The following is a 23,551-nucleotide window of genomic DNA, read 5'->3' as shown; positions in this document are numbered from 1 at the left end:
CTTTTCATGTGACTTTCCAAGCCTAAAGGTACCTTATAGAACACACGACTGAAAACACCGTGATTATCTTACCTCTGCAGCGGCCGGCCGGCCGCTGTCACCCGCTGCTCGCTGTTACCGACCGCTGCCATTCCGGTGTGAGCCGACCAAAGAATATAATAGTCACTAGGAGCCTACCCTAACATGCTTGATTTAGGTAGATGTCTTAGGTGCACTTCGACAACATAGTATTTATACATATAGTATCAGTAAATGGGGCCATTGTTAACTGCAATACAATAAATTGTTGTCAAAAACTTGTAACTGAATTAATAACCTTCAATCTGTTAATTACAGTTTAAATTGTCTGGGACAGATCTGGAACAAGGCGTTTGAGGGGTTAACCCTAAAATTATCCTACAATCAATACTGACAATTCTGCTACTCTCCGCTAGATGGCGACTGTGAGTTACACGCTGGTATTGAGGAGGCACACTCAAAGGTTATGACAGATGGCGCCACCTTAGGCACGCCACAGACAGTCTGAAAAATTCATAATCTGAAAAAAAGATTTGTCGCATACAAACCTTTTTTCAGATTATGAATTTTTCAGACTGTCTGTTGTCGGCCTTATTTGTCCATTGCACAGATAAAAAATTTCATATAATTCATATACCGGGTGCCCGGTAATTAATGGACAACCTTTTAACCACCAAGAAGGCACCTCATACTGGTCCAGAAAATCGACTTTAAGGTTTAGTAAAAGTCGCCTGGTTTTCGAGATTTTCACAGTTTTTAAAATTTTAGGTAGTATTAAAATTTTAAAAAGTGAAAGTCGATTTTCTGGACCAGTATAAGATGCCCTCTTGGTGGTTAAAAGGTTGTCTATTAATTACCGGGCACCCTGTATAATAACATAATAATTAAATGAAAATATGGATGCCTCGCTCTGCATTTTCTATCGCATGTATAACGGGGAGTGCTCCGAATTGTTCGGATTAATCCCTGCCGCTCCTTTCCGCCATCGCCCTACGCGACATTTCCATCTCCATCATTTAGATGGCTGGCAGTCCTCAACTGTGCGTTTCTCCAGAAACTTCCTGCCCCGCACAGATACTGTGGAATGAATTGTCACCTACGGTATTTCCGGACCGATACGACCTTCAAGACCAACACTTCTGTTGTTTCGGGTGTCCATGGGTGGCAGTGCAACTTGCGCTTACCATCAGGAGACCTGTATGCTCGTTTGCCTCCTATCCCATAAAAAATGGAAATGAATGTATTTATGGGATACAGACTTAGGGCCGGTTGCTCTGTATGTCTGTCACCGTTAAAGCATTAGTTAAAAAAAATTGTATGGGAAATTCCATAGATGTCTGCTGCCTGATGATAATGTGTCTGTTAAATTTGGTTGATGCAACTGGCCCTTACAGTACAGGCGTGATTGTATGTAATATATTTAATGCAATACGGACAAATAAAATGTACCTCGCAGGGATCAATGGGTTTAGGGACATTAATATAAAAAATATTTCCATTTGTAATTGCCTCATGTCTGATGAATATAAATCTGGAAGACAGTATGATTATAAAAAGTTAAAAAGCAGCACTGACAAAAAAATTATCAACGCCATCTATTGAGCCGAGCTAGAGCTATTTTAACAAGGGCTTTAGGTCACACGCGCACGAGCGATTTTACGGCTTTTACAACGAGCAAAGTGTTCGGGTTTCATTTATTTCTCTATTGCATCAAAGAGCATTGAATCACTACGTTTTGTGTAGGACAAAGAGAAAGATTGTAGATTTGTTTTCCATTATTGCACTTGGTTTGATGTAGAATTAAACATTACTGAACGCAGCCATTAGATTACTACAAATTATTTTTTCTGAAGTCTAGCAACACAGTTCCCTCCAAGCAGAAATGTCAAAATGGCGTCAACGCAGGACGCTTGGTATATATCTTTACTTGGTTTAGCAGAACATTTCCGAACATCTAATCCTCCTGACATAAAAAGTTGTATCCAGTGCCTACAAGCTGTATTTAATTTTAAACCGCCCCAAAGGGTCGAAGCCCGAACTCATTTACAACTTGGAAATATCCTTTTGACACACACTAAAAACATCGACTTGGCGAGGACGCATTTAGAGCAGAGTGTAAGTATATTTAGGGACAATTTGAGTGCTATATCGTGTAAATAGTGAAAGATATTGTGTAGTTTCATGGTGTATAACCTTAATGATATTTCGTCATATTTTTTTATGTGACAAGTTTCTCATAGGATGTAAACAATGGTGTATAAGTGGGTCATTTAAGTGTTTTGGTTGCAGTGGTGCCTCTCTCAGACTATCAATGGGTTCGATGACGTTAAGTTTGAGGCGGCGAGTGTGCTGGCAGAGCTGTTCGAGCAGCAGGGCCAGCCCACTCACTCCAAACCCATTCTTCGCAAGGCAATTGAGTTATCACAACACAGTGTTTACTGGCACTGCAGGCTAATATTCCAACTGGCAGTAAGTATACTGAACTTGTAAATATACCAATATACTTAAAACAAGTGAGTTCTATCATATTATCGGCCTTTCTATGTATGTTGTTGCACATCTCCTATGTTGGTTTGGGAATCTTGTTGATATTACTGAAATTTGTTATAATGTTTTGGATAATATACTTCAATTTCTTGGCAATAATAAACAATTTAAGTCTTATAATTATTGTTTTAAATCTAAAATTCACCTATTGTATGTTTATGTGACAAAAAATGTTTTAAATTATTTATTAATAACACTTAAATAAAAAATCCATACAATAAATATCATAAACCAGGCAATTAAAAAGAAAACTAAAAATCTAAATCTAAAGAGGGCTCCTGAGGTATAGTGCCCATGATGCTGGCAGCATTTCCTCTCTTAATCGCAATACTTATATGTTGAGTGAGTGAGCTGAAAAAAAAAATCAAAATTATAATTTTGAATACACAAATTTTGAATTAGAAATAATAATTTAAAAAATACTTCTATTTGATATTAATGATATATGACATCACTAGATTTATGAGAAACCCCTGTTGGTTTGTTTTACATTTGGTAGGGTTAGGTTGCACCAAATCATCTGTTAATAAAAGTGTTTGATAATTTTTCATTGGAACATTAATTTTTAGTAACAATTTTACTAGAAATAAATCTGTTGTAGCAAATCCACGCAACGGAAAGAGAGTATGAAGTGGCCAGCAGTCTCCTGGGCGTGGGAGTGGACTATGCTCAGATCTCCAATGCGGCATACACAAGGGTACTGTTCCTGCTCAGTAGGGTAATGGTAAGTTCACCTGCTTAATTGTTTTTGGATTCACATATGTCTTGTATTTGATAAGAAAAGACTTGAACCTAACCACAAAATTAAAATTTATTAATTAAATCTAAATCGGTTCATCCGTTCGGCAGCTACAATGCCATAGACAGACACACACACAGACAGACAGCCAAGACTAACAGACAGACAGACACGTCAAACACCCCGTCGTTTTCGCGTCGGGGGTTAAAAATACTCTAAAAATTAGAACCTTTACAAACTTTGCATTATTACCCTATCTTTGGGATTACCACATAATGATGTATTACCCCCAAGTTCAGTAATAATGGCTACATAATTTAGAAACATTTTAATTACAACATTTTAATTTGCTGGCCAAATTCGTTAGTGGCACATTTGTAATTTTTCGAACTTAAGTGCATCTTTATCAAGTCCCATTGTAGTTCTAAAAGTGAGTGGACATCTTGTAGGTTCAGTAAGGCATGTTCTTTAGGACTAAGTATAAATTTTCTTCATATATTTAAAGGACTTCCATAGTAAATATTAATTATTATTATGTTGCCAACCCGGGAGGCCCCTATATGTGTTGAAATACTAAATTTAGATTGTATAAATTTAAATAAAAACCACTCAATTTTTTTTAGTAGCCTATAAAGTGCCAAGGCCTCTCCCATAGATTTCCAATCCTCCTGATTAAGTGCAGCATCCGTCCAGTTGTTAAGAAAGGAGTCCAGGTCATCCCACCATCTCTTTCCGGGCCGACCCTAACTTACTCACTTTGCCCACCACTCTGGATGCATACGCCGTACATGGCCTGCCCAGTCCCACTTCAACCTGGCGGTTTTGACCCCAACGTCAACAATGCCTGTCATCCACTCAATATCAATGTAATTTTCACAATTTGTCTCTTTCAGCTACTGTTAATAGATAAGAAAATCCAAGAAGTTTTACCACTGCTGAACCAGGCGGGCCACTTAGTAGACTCCTGGACAGGGAGTCCACACCAGAAAGAGTACCTTAAAGTCTTCTTCTTGGTCCTACAAGTAAGTATTAAAGCCTGTAGCTGCTTCAATTTGCTATATTATAAGTTGTTGTTATACAAAGAGACTTCACGAGCTCGCGCCATGCCTTCCTATCTTCAGCAACCCATTTTTTTTTTCGTTTTTGCTCCACCTCAATCCGGATGCTTGTAGTGCTTTCTCAACGACGACTTCCATGAGTGTACAGGGCGCCCAGAGCTACAACTTGCACTTTACGGTATCCAGCCGAAAGAGATGGTTTTGACTTAGTTTCCCTCTTCAAATAGTGAACCTATCCATGTCCATGTTTTTTTTGAGCTTGACTTGCTGGACGGGGTTTTCTCTATGACTTTTTTTTTTCCTTTTCTAGTACTTACTTATTATTTGTCCATGTTTGTGTTGCGATTTCCTTATCAATAGGTGTATAATGGTTCCACTTAATTCCGCCTAATATTAATAGGAAATACTTTAACAGTTCTGTTTATAAAGACACTACTTGAGCATCTTAGTGGAGTGGCTTGCACTTTAAACTAACAACGGAATTAGGGTAGCCAGCTAGCCAGTTAAGAAGTGTAACACTTATGGTAGATCTACCAGCCATGACTTCAAGTCTCACAGAATGCAGTATTTTTTCCACTTTATAATTACTCGAAAGCACAGGCGCAACACAACACACCAATGTTGCTTCCTGAGAGTCTAACACGCGCTTTGCGACGCGGATGGAAAAAGCGCGGGCAGCTCTCATCGCGCCCCTCACGCCTCGCTCTGAAAACGCTACTGTGTGGCGTATTCTTTAGTGGTGATAGTTTTTAACTACCCAACATAGTTATTGCCAATAAAGCATTTGATAAACATTAACTTTCTTCCAGGTATGCCACTACTTAATGGCAGGACAAGTGAAGAGCGTGAAACCCTGCTTGAAACAGCTTCAGCAGAGCATTCAGACAATTATGGCCCCTTCATGGCCTGATGATGACAGTGAGTATAAAAGTAGTCTTTATAATTGAAAATGAAAATGAAAAAAGTTTATTATATAAATTAACAATTACAGAAAATCGCGACCCTGTGTCCTGAGCTAGGAAACCCTGTGTTACAGGACGCAGTTTCATCGCACTAGTGCCTTAACCTATATTATAAAACTATACAATTCGTAGAGCGAGTTGCATAAGGAAGTACAAAGAGCTTACAAATAACATTTTTTATTTTTTGTGTAACGTAATATATTTAAATTCAAATAATTTGGTATCAACACTGAGCTGCGTGTACGTACGAGTATTGTCAAAGTTCTTGAAATATTATTTACAAGTTTATTTGTTTATCTAGCTTTAAGTACCTTATAGGATCTACTACTAGAACATATATTATTTATGTATACTATACTAGTTCACTGTAGGATATGAGTTAAATTGTGGCGTAGGCGTGTGAGGCTGGAAACTTGGTAACAATTTCCCCTTAATTGCCAAGAGTGGCACCAAAACTTTAGTAATTTCATATGCTCTGCCTACCCCTTTATGGGATGCGGGCGTGTTTGTATGTATGTTTACTACTAATACCAACGTCAGAAACATCGCTAGTATCAGGGTGCGACAATGAGGAGGCACACTCAAAGGTAATGACAGATGGCGCCACCCTATTAGTCCTTTGCACTTGCATCGCACAGATTAATTTCATACGTATGAGCGAGAAAATAATATGTTTATTCTCTCACGCATATGAATGACAGTGACATGCCTAGATTCTTGCACAGGCGCCGCCTGGCGGGATAAAATGTCAGTGTGCCTCCTCATTCACGCAAGTTTTTGAAGATTGAGTTTCCATTAGTGATTTCCGTAATTTCTAGTCGTAATTTATAATTTTAATTATTATTTAATTTATATACAGGCCTAGTTTTTAACTCGCGACGCAAAAACGACGGGGTTTGACGTGTCTGTCTGTCTGATAAGTGAAAAAGATAAAAAAGTATCTGTGGCATCGTAATTCGTAGCATTCGAAATGAACCGATTTCGATTTTTTTTTTTTTTAAATTGAAATTGTCAGGAGTGTCTTATTCTTAGTCATGTTTGATGAAAATCGGTCCACTATGTCCACTTATTGATATGGGCGTACAACTGTACGTGTTGCCTGAAATAAAACTTTATTTATTTTATTTTTATTTATTTATGCCGGGGTTTTTATTTTCAAAATTTTAATTTTGTGTTTTGGTTTTTCCTACAGCAGATTAATTACCCATATTCAACTTGTTACTTACTCGCTCAATTATTGTTACAGCGGTATGCGGCACAGCGCCGGGCGAATCCTTCGTCTGGCTGTCGCGGCAGCAGCTCTACGTGCTAGTGTACTTAGTGACTGTGATGCACTCAGCGCAGGCCGGGTACATGGACAAGGCCCACAAGTACACCGAGAAGGCTCTGGCGCAGATCGACAAGCTTACTGGTATGTAATACTTGTGTTTTTGATCACTCTTAGGGCCAGTTGCATCAACCACATTTGACAGACAAGCAGCAAACGTCTATGGAACTTCCCATACAATAAAATTTAACAAACGCTTTAACGGTGACAGACAGTTTGATGCAACTGGTCCTTACTCACATCATCTTAATATCATTACATGGAATTAGTGTTTACTAGGCAAATACACATATTATAAAACTCCGCATAGACGGATAAAGTCTAAGAAAAAAACGTACCTCAGTACCATACAGTAAAAGGTACGGTGGGCTAGATGGCGTTACACCTTTCGGGAACGCTCGGCTAGATGGCGCTAATATTAATATTTGACATTTTAACACATATCAAGCCAACAATATGGGCCAAATTGTCAAAACTGAGGTTCTAAAGTTTTAAGCTTGTGTTGAGAGATGGCAGTCTATGCACTGTGATTACACATTTTACTTTGACATTAGCTCTCTATAATACTCGATCCTCTTTGTTACTAGGGAATAGCAATTACCAATTTACCATAGATTCTAGTGATGGGTAGGACATCAATTTCAAATGAGTTTGTATGAGTACCTCATTTCCAAAAATGAGGTGTTACAATGTCTTACTTCAAATGAGGTGAGGTACTGATCTGTATATATATATAATTTCTAGCATCGGCTGTTTGACAAAATCCATCGGCAACAAAAACTAGTATGTGTAGTTGTGTACTAGGTAAATATCCTTTATACATACTAAATTTCATTAGTCATAATGAGTACTTGAACATTTAACAAGAGAAAATAGATAAAATTAAAAAATATTTCAAGGACTGTCATAGAGGCCTGCATAACAACTTAATTTGATGTTTTTATGGAACTGGGTCTAATTTTGCCATTGAATAATATTATTTACAGTTTGTTCCATTTAAATTACTGCTACAAATTACAGTGGTTTCATATTATTAACAGCTTAATAATAACATACTTTGATTAGCATAGTTACCATAAAACTGCATGTTTTAAAACAAACTAAAGTTCGTATTGTTTTATAATTAGTACCACTTTTACATAAAAATAACAAACTTACCACTCCATGTGTTTTAAAAGCAATATGATAGTAATTAAAAACACCATCAACATTCGCGACGCCGGTAAGTCTTTTCAGTTCAGTTTCACTATTTTTTTGCACACAAATGACACTAAGGCAGAATCACAGGTATATTTGATTGTGTAAAAGTTGTCACCATTATTACATTTTGGCTCATTTATTAGTATTATCACTGTAGGACAAAACTAAACTTTATGCAAATGCAAATACACACAAACTAACTTTTCTTCTGTAAACTGTCATTACTGTCAACGTCAACCGGATTCGTGTCGGATTTATTTATCATTCTATTGAATTAAGAAATGAATTATTCTTTCTATTACTGATTAAATACTTAATTAAACTACCATGCTTCACATAATTTATATTATATTTCGGTCAGTAATCTTGTAATTGTTTTTAAGCAAGCTTCGTAAACGCATCTTCTCAGTGGTTGGCCCTCTGTGTTGGTATGCTTGGTATTCCGAATATTCAAAACACTTGAGTTACCATTTCAACGTCCAGTCTAAGAGAGCTCCCTGATTACACATAACAATAGCCATACAAACTCTATTGCTGCGGTAGATCACGTTATACTGGTCAATGTGTTAGCACAATAATAGCTATCAAAAAATTCAAAAATGAAGACCTGCCGCGAAAAACAACATTTTGCATCTCAGCTGCATTTATTCATGACTTCACAAATGCGACAGAGACAAAACATGTGGTTCACGCGAAATCGTCTGATTTTTCGCGCGATTTTTGCGAGCAAGTTAACTATCCTGGGATCAAAAAGGCGTAAAATGTATGAAAACTTGCGGCGCATAAGATTGTTTTCTTTCGAGTCATGTGTAACGTATTTTTGGTGAGGCAAATTTGAAGCCCGCGTGTGTCTGTCTCACTCCCTCTTATGGTAAACGTAACTATCTGTTTCACTTTGAAAGGATTTTTGAAGTGTTGTTGTCACAGTGCCTCTTCTGTCTTTCCGGTACAAAGCGATTTCCGGTACAAACGAGTCAAACGATACATTTTATTTTATCGGTGGACCTTTTGTCCCGGCCATAAGGTCTGTAGTTCGGTAACTGAACGTGTGGTTGATCACTTCATTTGAGGTGTCGACTCTCGCGACGGAGTTTGAGGGCCGCGTCTGCCGCGAGGCGCGCGAGTGGATGATGAGTTTTTGACGTTTTGTGACATTTGAAGTATGTGCATGATCTGTGAGGAATGAGGTGTTTGTGTTGCTACTGTTGCGAGCGAGTATTTGAGGGCCGCGAGGCGCGCGTGTGGATGATGAGTTTTGACGTTTTTGTGACATTTGAAGTACGTGAATGCTTTGTGAGGCGTGAGGTGTTTGTGTTGCGACTGTCACAAGCGAGTAAAATGAGGTGCGGTGAGTTGAAGTGTGATGCAATACATTTTTGCCGTGTGAAGTACTGCGACAAATTAACAATATGAGTGGTACAAATGAGGTGCCTCACGAGTGAGGAACTCAACACTAATAGATTCACAGTTTATGATCACCATGGCAGGGTCGCCATGTGATGTAGGGACTAAATGACAAGTCACTTGTATGTAAATATTTTAAGCGGGTTACTCACGTATTAAGTCGATATAACTCTCGAAATGTTTTAAGTCACGTAGTTAGTGTCGCTTGCAGTCTTACTTATAACAAAAGTAACGTAGTGGGTAGCTCCGAGCTCCGAGGGTGGGAAACATGTCGAGCGTTATATCGACATTTTTTAATTTTACTCAAGTGTTTTTTTTTTTGTTACAGCGGGCGGTTTCTCCGACTCAGTGACGCTAGTTGGCGCAAGGACCGGCGCCGCGCTAGCCTGGCGTCTCCGCATGGCGTTAGTAGAACACGCGGCGCTATGTCGACTCGTTTGCGGCGGCAAAGCACATGCGTTACATGAGATAGCTCGCGCCGCGCACCTGTTGACTATCGCGCCCTCTGGTGAGTTACTCTAGACTATAGATCACAGGTTACTCCCCTGCTAGTGCACGCCAGCGCTGTGCGGGATCGAGTGTACCTGTCACTGTGGAGCCCAAATATCGCTAGTATACCCCTCCCTCGAGTCATCGGTCCTACTTACTATGAGCACTTACCTGCCGATCTGAGAAATGAGCCATGTGACGAAGCATTTAAGCGCAAAGTGAGAAACCTTTTGTTAGATAACCCCATGTACTCTGTAAATGAGTACATGGATTTGAATTTTTAATGACCGATGATATAATTATACCTATATTTCTCTGTTATATAATATTTTCTTGCTTCGTGATAATTTCATGATATTGTAACTTAATTTATTAATTTGATTTAGCTTGGCATGTGTATTTTCTTTCTTTGTAAATGACGATCCTCATTTGGGAGACACAATTATTTTTATTTGGAATTTATTATGTAATTTTTGACGATCATGATGAGAAGATAAACATAATTTTGACATGTAGCAAATTTATAGTGTAATTTTTATCATGAAATAAAGAAATCTAATCTAATCGATAGAATCAGGCGTTACTTTGCGGAAATCCATGTTAATCGTAAACTAGAACTTTCCTTTGCTAATCCGCGAATAGATAACGTGCAAGTCAATCAGTGCTAACCTACGCAAATAATTATAACAGGTAAATACGCAAGTAATTATAACAGGTTAGCACTGATTGACTTGCACGTTATCTATTCGCGGATTAGCAAAGGAAAGTTCTAGTTTACGAAATCTAATCTAATCTATAAAGCCTTCGCCACACATAAAGCGGATAGCGTAGCGTTAGCGGAGCGCAATGATAGCGGTGCGAAGGACGAACGCTGGCGTTCCGCTCGCAATCCGCGCACATTCCGCTCGCAATCCGCTCTCGTTAGTTCCCGCCGGCGTCCGCTGGGCGCAACGCCAGCGTTCGTCCGGCGCACCGCTATCATTGCCCTCCGCTACCGCTCCGCCTACGCTCTCAAAACGCGCATGTGTGGCTGAGCTTTAAGCACTATAGCGACACCAAATGAGATCACAAGAGTGCAAAGACCAGTCTACCACCGTTTCTCCAATGCTTTTTGCTTTTTATGCCCTTAATGATGTAAGTGTAGTCGACATTTGTAGGGTTACAAATGTCGACTAGCAGATGACGTCCAACCCGAGAGCTCTTTATCCAACCTTAATTTCTCACAAACAATATAGATTATGATTATAAGAAAAAAGTCATATTAGTTATTTTCTAGACTCGTAAGTGAAATACAGTTAAGCTGCTTTAATAAGCCTGACGGCGCGCCCACGACATTGGGCGATAGCGGTGAGCGGCGGCCATACATTGGAGCGAGACACAGCGATGGGACTTTTCATTCGCACGTATGGCTGCCGCTCACCACTGTCGCGCTTAGACCATTGTCGTGGCCGCGCCGTTAAGTACTCAGATGAAATCACGGATTATAAAATAAATAAATAAAAATAGTTTATTTGCCAAAAAGTGTTACAAAAGCTTTTTACCTTCGACCACCACACTAGGCTAGGCCTGTCTCGTGGAGTCAGTAGTCAGATTATTTTTTAATTTGTTGCCTAAAATTCCGTTTTCCTCACACAGCGGCCAGCGCGGCAGCGCACACGCCGCAGCTGCACTGCCTGCTCGGCCTCTACGCCATGTCCATGAACTGCATGGAGGCCGCCGAGGCGCAATTCCTCACCGCCATCCATGTAAGTACTAGCATTAGCCTTATCTAGATTTACGCCGTGGTTTGGTGGACGACGGTCGCGCGACAGCGATGCGACACGACGAAATCAAACCTTAACCCGACACGAGTTACGAATTTCCTTTTAGCACGTGTATCGTACGACGTTTTTCAGTACAGATGGCCCTCCGAAGTTTCGACCTGACATATATTTAATGAACCACTTCTCGAACTAGTACGTAAGAAAACACCATCTGTACTGAGATAGTTATTTGTTATACAAGAGTGCAAAGTTGTTTTTCAACACACGAGAAGTAAAATACATTTGCACTCGTGTGTAACACAAAACTTTTCCCCTTACCATAGCGAGGAAAGTACAACGCAAAAAACGCGTTTATCACTGCTTCCATTAGTTTCACAGGTGGTAAAACATCTTCATCACTAGATTAACCCACTTTTATCAATTTTAAAACAGAAAATTTGCCTCTATTCAAGGTCAAATTACTTTATCCACTAGTGGATAAAATGCGTTTTTAACTTTTTACCCGCTGGTATTAAAGAACAAAACACGTGTTTCCGAGCTAGTGAGGGGAAAAAATAATTGTATGCATTTTGGTGTTGCTACATCTATTGCTACCAGTCCCCCTATATGTGGCGTTATCTGGGTAAAGGGACCTTATTGTTACCAAAGACTTATGTAACTCCGAATAGACAGATAAAGTCGAAGAAAAAAACGTACCTCACTACCATACAGAAAAAGGTACAGTGGCCTAGATGGCGTTACACCTTCGGGGGACGCTCGGCTAGATGGCGCTAATACATTTGACATTTTAACACATAACAAGCTAAGAATATGGACCAAGTTGTCAAAACTGAGGTTCAAAAGATTAAGCCTGTGTCGAGAGATGGCAGTCTACTCGATCCCCTTGTTTGTTACTCATTAAATTTAATAAATTGCAAATTAAACCTTATTCCTATGATTACAAAGTTGACTTGGGTTTGTAATTTGTAAAGTAGTAATATTGCTGTTAAATTTCAGATGTCACAAGAGAGAGACTTATGGATGTTCGCGAAACTTAACCTGGCCATTGTATACTTACGGGGGAGGCGGGATAACGACCTGGCGCAGCTAATGGAACAGGTATATACCACCATTTTTCCTCTCATCCCATCAGCTCATCACGGTGCCAAACTTAGACTTACACCTACTGATGTGCCGACGCAAAGTTTCCAAAATTCTGAAATTTTCACATAGGAAAACTTCGGAAACTTTCCGTACTTTGTATGGACAATTGTATGGATGGAAACTTTCCATTTCATAAATTTAAATTCTCTTTATTTTTCGTGAGAGTTTCGTGAATTTTTCAAGAAATTTAAGATTTTTTTGGAAAGTTTCCGCAACTTGCACATCATTACTCACACCACCCACCCTGTATTCAATTTTTTTAACGTACTGGTACTCAATTTGTAGTTATTTTACCACCGACCAGTCGTGCGATGCGATGGCCTAGTCAGTCCATTTTCTTTAAAACATAAAATATGTTTAATAGTGATTATGGTCTCTATAAGATGTTGTTAGGTTAACTATAAACTACGTATTAACTTATGGCAGGTCCTTTAAGTAGGGACTGAATAAATTAACCGACTTGGTTTTGCAGGGATCTCATAACTTTTTACGCCAGAAGAACTGAGATGCGAGACTTGGTTTTTTTACAAGTTTTGTTTTTGATGGGATTTATATTACCTGCTGCTTGCTAACTAGCTCAAAAATATACAGTTCACTTTTAGTAGTCACTGCAATACTCAAGCCAAGAAGCATGCATTGTTTTCTATATAGCGAGCGTTTTTTATGCGTGCTTTCCGTCTAGTAGATCAGAACCGAGAACTGCAACTTGATATTGAACATTCACACCAATAACTAGGAATCTCCTGTACTGCCTTCCGCCAGTTTATTTTCAAAAAATCAGTTGGTACATCTGTATAAAAACAAAAAGAACTTGAACTACTAAACTTAATCTAACACAGAATAAATATATGTACAAAAAAAATACAATATAGGATATTCAGAACTTCTTTTTGTGATCAGGTTCGACCAGAGGCGTTGCCGGCTTACGCGCACGGGCTACGCGCTGCCTCCTACTACGTTCTAGGGCTGCAGGCCTTCTTCCAGGCGCGGTATAACGAGGCCAAGTGAGTATATTGTTTAATTACTAGTAGTATTTATTCGTTTCCGAACAATCAAAGGATCATGGTTAAAATACTTCGACAGGCCTACTCGATTTGTAAGAGAATGTAAAGGAACGGATGTCGAGGTATCAACAAAAATGCATATCGTCACTACTTTTAAAAAATCTCGTATTTCACGCTGTTCCTCAAAGTTAAAACGCAGTAAGTCTGTATGCATTCCATACATACTTACTACAATTTTCTTTTCATTGACAGACGAAGATACAAGTTTTTTTAAAAGTAGGGACGATATGATATGAATACTTGCGTTTACTGTCATGGTTAAAATTAAAATGGAAAAATACAAATGATCTTATGATTAATTACAACTAGGTTAAGTGGAAAATCTTCATGCGTGTGCAAAATCGCATTCTACTTTTGGACAAAGTCCAGAGGCATCAATTGCATATTAAGATGTAGTTTTGGGTCAGATGTACATTGCAGACCATTTGCCCGATAAAAATATTGCTATAAGAACTAAAACACATTTATGACGTTTTATTTTTACAGACGGTACCTCCGGGAAACACTCAAAATGGCGAACGCCGAGGACCTAAACAGGCTAACATCCTGCTCGCTCGTGTTACTCGGGCACATCTTTCTGTCCATCAACAACTCGCGCGAGTCCATGAACATGGTGACGCCGGCCATGCAGCTCGCCAGCAAGATCCCTGACGTGCACGTGCAGCTCTGGGCCTCGGCCATACTCAAGGGTACGCTTATAGTTAACTACTGGCGGTGGAACGTTGTTCAAGCATCTTAACGCGCCGTAGCGAAAACAGCGTCTAAATAACTGAGGTCGTAATATTGACAGGGAAATCGTGTTACTTTCACCTTTCGGTTACACTTTAATTGAAGTTTTTAGCCGTACTCTATAGAACTGGTAATGTTCTATAGTCTCTCCAGTATTGCTTACAGCTAACTACTGGTGGCGAAAAGTTGTTCCAGCATTAAGAGCGCCGTAGCGAAAACAGCGTCTAAATAACTGTCGGAATATTGGCAGGGATCTCGTGTTACTTTCACCAGTCGGTTAGAATTCCATTGAAGTTTGTAGGCCCCGGCCATACTCAAGGGTATGTTGTACATACGTGTAGTCTCTCTAGTAATGCTTATAGTTAACTACTTGCGGCGGAAAGTTGTTCCAGCATTAAGACGCGCCGTAGCGAAATCTGCCTGTAAATGACTGAGGTCGGAATATTGGCAGGGAGCTCGTATTACTTCCACCTTTCTGTTAGACTTCCATTGAAGTTTGTAGCCATACTTCATAGAACTAGTCTATGCTGGAATTGACGTCCTTGCTTGTGCTGCTCTGTCCATTAATAATTTACGCGAGTTGTACATACATATAGCCTCTCTAGGAATGCTTACAGCTGCTGGCGGTGGAAAGTTGTTCCAGCATTACGACGCGACGTAGCGAAATATGCATCTAAATGACTGCGGCTGGAATATTGACTCGTGTTACTTTCACCTTTCGGTTAAACTTCCTTTTGTAGTCCTACTGGTATTATATAATTCTGGTTTCATACCGAAAAATATCAAAAATACAAATCAATAACAATTCGCTAGAACTTCTTTTTTATATTGTTATATTTAAGTGCTTGAAAACTTGCAGTAGGTGATGAAGGTAGGTAGACAGGTAGGTGTGTAGGTAGGTAGGTAAGTAGGCAGCTAGATAGGCAGGTAGGTAGTATAGGTAGGTAGATCATACTCTGCAAAGGAGATATACATTTATGCAAAAACATAATATGGAATATGTCTTGTATTTCACGGTAGCTATCTTCTTATATCGATAATATACTTGTCAATATAATTTTTTTTCAAATTTTATCACGTTCACGGACGGCTAGAGACGTCATCTGTCATAGGCCAAAGGATACAAAAAAAACTACGCATATGCTAGCAGTCGTGTCCGCGAATGTGTTCAAGTTACTTTTGAACTTACTTTTACATAAATTTGAACGTATCTGTATGTGATAGCGCCATTGTAAACGTCATGATTTTACGGATATTCTTTTTATTGGAGACACCTTCAAGACACAGATCAACTTAGCCCCAAACTAAGCAAAGCTTGTACTATGGGTGCTAAGCGACGATATACATACTTAAATAGATAAATACATACTTATAAAACATCCTATGCGATACATAGAAAACATCCATGGCTCGGGAACATCTGTGCTCATCAGTCATCACACAAATAAATGCCCTTACCGGGATTAGAACCCAGGACCGCGGCTCTCAAGCAGGGTCACTACCGACTGAGCCAGACCGGTCGTCAATAGGTAGTACGTTGTGCAACAAGGGGAGGAAGTTGAATATTACTAACGAGAGTAAGTTAAATCGCGACGGCTTGCCGGAGCGATTTAAAGACTCGAGTTAGTAATATTATTCTCCCCGAGTTACACACAATGTTTTTCATCACACTCGCAATGTAAAAAATATGTAAATAGATGTAAAAAAGTTAAGCACGGTACAAGAAATTTCATTATTCCCTTGGGAGAACGTTTTTTCTGTAACTCACGCTCCGCCTGCGTTCAATAGCACATTTAAAGTGCGGGTGTGATGAAATTTTTTTTATGGTTGTTTGGGTGACATTTCTGTCACTATAAATGGACTGCACAATTAAATGAACGTTCCTTTAATATATCCTATTGACGACTGGTCTGGCGCAGTCGGTAATGACCCTGCCTGCTGCGCTGCGGTCCCGAGTTCGAATCCCGGTAAGGGCATTTATTTGTGTGATGAGCACAGATATTTGTTCCTGAGTCATGGATGTTTTCTAAGTATATAAGTATTTATATATTAAATATATCGTTGTCTGAGTACCTACAACACAAGCCTTCTTGAGCTTACCGTGGGCCTCAGTCAATCTGTGTAAGAATGTCCTATAATAATATTTATTTATTTATTTATTTATCCTTTCGTTTCAGACCTATACCGGCTAGCCGGCGACACGGAGCGCGAGAACGAAGCGTACCAAATGCACTGCAACTTCTCCCAGTCCCTGCTGAAGGACCACTTCCAGGCCACGCAGCTGCCGCAGCACGCCCTCGTGCACTGGACGCAGGGGCCCCCGCCGGCGTTACCCCCGCCACCCGCCTCTTCTAACCCCACGTAGGACAGGTAATCACTCAATAACTATACTTGCCCTCAACCAAACCATTGTCTTTCACGGAGCGTGCCACAGCATGCGCTCGTGCACTGGACGCAGGGGCCCCCGCCGGCGTTACCCCCGCCACCCGCCTCTTCTAACCCCACGTAGGACAGGTAATCACTCAATAACTATACTTGCCCTCAACCAAACCATTGTCTTTCACGGAGCGTGCCACAGCATGCGCTCGTGCACTGGACGCAGGGGCCCCCGCCGGCGTTACCCCCGCCACCCGCCTCTTCTAACCCCACGTAGGACAGGTAATCACTCAATAACTATACTTGCCCTCAACCAAACCATTGTCTTTCACGGAGCGTGCCACAGCATGCGCTCGTGCACTGGACGCAGGGGCCCCCGCCGGCGTTACCCCCGCCACCCGCCTCTTCTAACCCCACGTAGGACAGGTAATCACTCAATAACTATACTTGCCCTCAACCAAACCATTGTCTTTCACGGAGCGTGCCACAGCATGCGCTCGTGCACTGGACGCAGGGGCCCCCGCCGGCGTTACCCCCGCCACCCGCCTCTTCTAACCCCACGTAGGACAGGTAATCACTCAATAACTATACTTGCCCTCAACCAAACCATTGTCTTTCACGGAGCGTGCCACAGCATGCGCTCGTGCACTGGACGCAGGGGCCCCCGCCGGCGTTACCCCCGCCACCCGCCTCTTCTAACCCCACGTAGGACAGGTAACCACTCAATAACTATACTTGCCCTCAACCAAACCGAGGCAATAAAACCATTGAACTCGCGTTATCATTTTCCCATTGTCTTTCACGGAGCGTGCCACAGCATGCGCTCGTGCACTGGACGCAGGGGCCCCCGCCGGCATCGCTTCCTCCACCAGCCTCTTCTAACCCCACGTAGGCCAGGTAAATACTAAAGGGTCTTCTAGTCAAACTAAGTTAAGAAGACAACGCCAGAGTTCAAAATCTCGAGTCTCGGATTGCAAATTATTTGATCTTACTACTAAATACTTTTTAACCACCGACGCAAAAATGTTATAAGTTTGACGTGTCTGTCTGTCTGTCTATATGTTTGTCTGTCTGTGTGTGTGTCTGTCTGTGGCATCGTAGCCCCCGAACGAATGAACTAATTTTGATTTCGTTTTTTTTTGTTTGAAAGCTGAGTTAGTCTCCCGAGTGTTCTTAGCCATGTTTCATGAAAATCGGTCCACAATGTCGGGGGTTTTTTCAAAATTTTAATTTTGTGGTTAGGTTATTACTGTCTTCTTTAGATTATTTATTCTATAGCTAAACTTTATACTATTGTCAACAGGTAATGTGGCGGGGCAGCATACCCTGTGGGTAAGCCGGACCACAACATATTTTATCTAGGTAAGGTGCTGAATGCTGAATTATCTCAAGTAAGAAGGATTCGACTGCTATGGACGCCTCTCCACTGCTCGCTATATAACGCCAACGCAGAATTGTAAAACTCGAAAACTCGGAAAACTCTAGCTTCGCTCGAAATTCCCATCAAAAATTCGAAGCAGATGTAGTAACTTTTGCTACGCTTTAGAGCCTGACACTCCAGGCAAGCATGGTCGCGTGATAAACGATATTACGTCAGGCCCTCCTTTCCGCACTATTTGTAAGTGCGATAAGGATGCACCTGTGCGATAAAGTTAATCCAACTAGTGTGCTACGCCCGCAGATCCGCAAGATGACAACCAAAAGCTACTAAAACAATATCAAACCGTATATCTACTGAATAAACAAGAATATAAGTTTGATTTCTGTCTAGCATTTTTTGGTTGCCAATTTGTGTAAGTCCCGTGGGCTATTTCATCATTAGAGAGCGGATTTCAGGTAGCTATTTAAATATTAATATAGATATTACACAAAAAAAATATCGGATCGTAAAAGTAAAACCCTTTTTGGTTGCTTTTGTGCCCACCACATGACACGTATTTAAAAAAATTGCACCAGTCATATCCATATTAACAAAGAGAATCGAGTATTATAGAGAGTTACTGTCGAAGTAAAATGTGTAATCACAGTGCATAGACTGCCATCTTTTGACACATGCTTAAAACTTTTGAACCTCAGTTTTGACAATTTCGTCGATTTTCTTAGCTCGATATGTGTTAAAATGTCAAATATTAATATTAGCGCCATCTAGCTGAGCGTACCCCAAAGGTTTAATGCCATCTAGGCCACCGTACCTTTTTCTGTACGGTACTGAGGTACGTTTTTTTCTTATACTTTATCTGTCTATACGGAGTTATATATGTCTTTGATATTAATATTTAAATTGCTACCTGAAATCCGCTCTCTATTCATCATAGTGACATTGAAACTTGACACTGACAATTCTGTGCCTATATTTGGGTTGATAAGGTAACACTGTTGCTCAGCGTCAATGTTTCCTTGTTGGACCGGTAATGAACGGCAAAGTGTCACTGTTGTGAAGTAGACCACTGATGTCCCGAAGCTATTTAGCGTATTTATTATTGATCTACATAAATGCTGTGCAGTGATGAGAATGCGTCGATATAAAATAGAAAGAGATATATGATTGCAGTGACAAATAAACTCAATTTTCAGTACAGAATCTGTACTACAGATGGTGTTTTTTTACACACTAGTTCGAGAAGTTGTTCATTATATGCCAGGTCGAAACTTCGGAGGCTCATCTGTACTGAAAAACGTCGTACGATACACGTCCGAAAAGGAAATTCGTAACTCGTGTCGATTTAAAACACTTCCTTCGGTCGTGTTCTAATTTATCACCACTCGTTTCGAACTTCCTTTTTTTCGCACTTGTATCGTAATGTACTATTGCCATCTGACAATGTATCTTTTTTTTTATTTTAATCTCATGTTAGAAAAACGGGTGGTGTGATTTAAATGGGTTGCGTGTTCTACTGAATGTCGACACTTTCATTTATAAAATCGAATTGTCAATGAAAGTGCCTATTCAAAGCCACTGGCCTTATGTACATAGAATTAGAATAATTTATCGCACATTTATTTAATATACGCGACGCTAATACAGCTATGTTAGTACATTCTGTATAAAATGTAATATAAAGAATAAAAAAGATGGTAGACTGAAATTTTGTGAGTACCCGATGATCCATTGATAGTGTAATGTAAAGAGATGACATGTGTGAAATCTAAGACAACTTTAAACCTTATTCTATTTAAAAATCAACCACTGATAAAAGCCGAGATGAACTAAGCTATCTCTGCATGGAATTTGCAATGACAAATTCTTAAAATGTCAATATCAATGTCAAAGTAGTGTGACCTTAATAAACACTCCCTCACTTTGTTCTGTGCAATTCGATGCAAATTTAGCTTAGCCGTTCCGATACTTCGTTTTAACCGTAGGTATACTATCAGCAGCAAAAGTTCATTTCTCTTTTTTTTCCGCCACTTTTATGAAATGTGATATTTTTGAATAAATTTATGCTATTTCTACTAAGAATCACTAGCTTTTTCAATCCTAGTAGTTAAAAAAATTGTCCCATACGATTTTCTTATTTTGTTACCATTTTCCGTACATGTTGTGTGGGGTAACAAAAGAGGAAAGTAACAAAAATGTATGGAAATTCTGGGACACTTTTTGTGTCCCAGTGAGATTGAAAGGACTCGTGATTCTGAGTACAATTGACCTCAAATTCCCTAAGGCCCACTTGCACCAAACATTTAACTCGGGGTTAGTGGGCTGTCATCTGTCAAATTCCATATAAAATGGTGGGTTAACCCTCGGGTTAACCCTCCAATTTCGTTGGTGCAAGTGGCCCTAAAAAAATCAAAATAAAAAAAAGGCAAAAAAATAAGAAATGCTCAATTGCGAACGGATTTTAATGGAAAGTTACGTTCAGCGATTCCCAGCCTTCCCCGCAAAATTAACTGACTTGAACTGAATCTTCGAAGTGAACGAAAAAAAAGATTATCATAACGACCATGCGTTGACGTAGAGTATTTTTCTCTTCATAATATCACTGCCGTTTTACTTAATAAAAACTGAGATACTTATGAAAAAGTAATTTCGTTACAAAATAAAATAAAAATTGAATAAAATGTTTAATAATTTAACATTGTTACAAGGTTAAGTTCCATGTAACTTGCAATATCGTTTCAACAAAATACTGCAGTCAAGGCTTTCATTTTCAAAAATATATCACATAGGCCAACATCATTGGCACTGAATAGTAAATATACAATTTCTGAAATCAGGACTTTGACAGCGTACGAATTGACTATGCACTATAAATTCTTGAAAATCAGTCTTAATATCGCGTCGAAATGCACTAGATTTATTTTGGCTATAATTAAAATTGATTATTAAATTAATTTCAATTGCACGATTATTTCTATTAAGTTATTATTAATTAGGAAACCGACAAAAAACCTTAAATTATAATTTTAGCACATGTGTGATCTGATGTCCGCTCAGAAATGGCATGCAGATTGACATGATTAATGTTTATAAAATTATAAGTGAGCGCAGATGCAAAGTAGGCATTATTTATATTGGAATAAGGGTTATAAAATGTGTAAAAATATACATATACTTTGAAGAAAGACATAATTTCGCTACAGGCTTATTTATTACCAGGGAGCGTACTTTTCGTGCCGACGACATTTGATTTGACGTCACGCTCCATATAGGGTGATCACAATAGTACATTACATCAGAGGCCGGGAAAATGAGGATTTCCGGCCAAGTGGGTATATACGGCCGAGCGAGCGTGCAAGCGAGGCCGGATAGGGATACGAGGCCGGGAATCCGTTTTCACGCCGAGGCATGTATAGTGCTTTTCTCAAACATACAATGAAATAAAAAAAAATGCTCTAAAGGACAATATTTTATAAAAATAAGTTACTTTGCAGGCCTAGGCCTGAAAAATAATATGAAATCCCTTTACAGTCCTCTCGAGTTGTTGCGCCCAAAAAGCGATACTTCCCAGCCCATTTTAAGGAACGTAAAGACAATATTTCATTGCATGTTTGAGAAAATTGTTTTATTGTTAATTATTAATCATTAGTCATCAATCATTTTAAGTTATGAATTTCTTTGCATGGTAATGAATGCAAGAAGGATGGTGTGCTTTACGTTAGAGAGACATTCTCTTTTCTACGTATGTATTGTAATGTGTTGTTAACAATACTATTTAATTCAATTTATTTATAAAAACAAATCAAATAATTTTATTCACGTTTCACATTTCAAGTAGGTATTATTTATGCCACATGTAAATGGACTACTGTATTTGTAGTAATTTGTATACGATTAAAATGATTGATGAATAATGATTAATAATTTACAATAAAACTATTTGGGATCATCCTATACGGAGCGTGACGTCAGATTAATGTCATCGGCATGAAAAGTACGCTCCCTGTTTATTACAGCTAGAGATGGGTCGTGGGTAAATACCCAATCTACCCACCCAGGTATTTACCCGGTAAATACCTATCTACCCGGTATTTACCCGTATCTACCCAAATTGACGGGTAGATTCATTCATGTTGGACATGCTGATTTGTGTTAAAATGGAGATAAATATTAAGTTAGTGGTTGTACTTTTTATACACAATTTAAAACAAAACTGTTCAGTCAAATAGACAATTAAGTTTACAGAAGTATTAATGTATATTTTTAAAAATAATTTAAAAAAATATGTTTTATGTGTGCTTTTTAGATTGTATTAATTAATACAATCAATACGACTAATTAGTCGTATTTATACGATAAAGATAAACTTCCTGGTGCTGGTTGGAGGGGGTTATGGTGGGGTTAGGGGGGGTAAAATGTATTTTTTTCATATTTCATGGAAACTATCATTAATATCGAAAAGTATTGTATGTACGAACTAAAGTAGACACAATTTCCTACAAAAAAAATTATATGCCTTTTTGTCATAAAACATACTATGTATGAGTTATGAGCTTGAAAAAGATTTTTTTTTAATATATTTATTCACATATTTTTATTTACAGTTTTAATTTATTAAACTTATAATTTATACTAAAAGCATTTGAAATTATTTCCGTATGTCAGAGAATGATATTACACGATTTTTATAGTTGGAGTGATACACTAAAATCATATTTTATCTCATAGCAACCTATTCGTTCCCAATTTAAATAAACATTATGTGTACAATTACAAAGACTGACTTAAATTAATCTATTTTAGCCCAAACACCATTTAAAAACGTCAAATTTGGAAGAAAAATGAAAATACCCGCGTATTTACCCGCGGGTAGGTAAATATCGGGTATTTACCCGGTAAATACCCACCGTCGGGTATTTACCTGGGTAGTTACCCATCTCTAATTACAGCTTATTTACCCTTATCTTACGTTATTTCTGAATTTTCTGATTTCGTGATGATCTATGTTGATGATATGACATATTTACAATGTTTTAATAAATACAGTTATTGAATTTATTTCTTTGGGCCAGGTATATTACAGTACAGGTTAATTCATAAGAGCTGTACCAGCTTTCGTGACCTTTTCTTTGAACGGCCTTCAATTTCTAATTAAGCAGATTCTAACGAGCCCAAACTAAACGATATAGCGTTTTCATGAATGTTCTTATGACTTATTTATGCTAGCATGTGAAACAAATATGTCTAAAGGATCTTTATGGTCCATGAATTATGAATAAATAATTTTTAAGAAAAAAAAAACCGTCGCCTTTCGGGTTCTGGTGAAAGCTACTTGCGAATGTTGGATTATGTAG

At 38.9% G+C, this 23,551-nt stretch overlaps 1 protein-coding gene across 1 annotated transcript; it reads left to right on the top strand.

Moving 5' to 3' along the window:
* Window positions 1-1,896: 1,896 nt before the first annotated feature.
* LOC125234651 (MAU2 chromatid cohesion factor homolog) lies at window positions 1,897-18,838 on the top strand. Its single transcript, XM_048140986.1, has 13 exons — window positions 1,897-2,133; window positions 2,308-2,487; window positions 3,167-3,289; window positions 4,198-4,326; window positions 5,172-5,280; window positions 6,571-6,735; window positions 9,584-9,763; window positions 11,380-11,489; window positions 12,504-12,605; window positions 13,551-13,654; window positions 14,201-14,403; window positions 16,621-16,813; window positions 18,123-18,838. Exons 1-12 carry the CDS (start codon window positions 1,909-1,911, stop codon window positions 16,806-16,808), a joined length of 1,818 nt encoding a protein of 605 aa, XP_047996943.1. The 5' UTR covers window positions 1,897-1,908; the 3' UTR covers window positions 16,809-16,813; window positions 18,123-18,838.
* The last annotated feature ends 4,713 nt before the right edge of the window (window positions 18,839-23,551 follow it).

The sequence above is a fragment of the Leguminivora glycinivorella genome, chromosome 16 (genome assembly GCF_023078275.1).
Source record: "Leguminivora glycinivorella isolate SPB_JAAS2020 chromosome 16, LegGlyc_1.1, whole genome shotgun sequence".
Taxonomy (NCBI): domain Eukaryota; kingdom Metazoa; phylum Arthropoda; class Insecta; order Lepidoptera; family Tortricidae; genus Leguminivora; species Leguminivora glycinivorella.
Note: the sequence above shows the minus strand (reverse complement) of the source record. Positions and strands in the feature narration are given on the sequence as shown.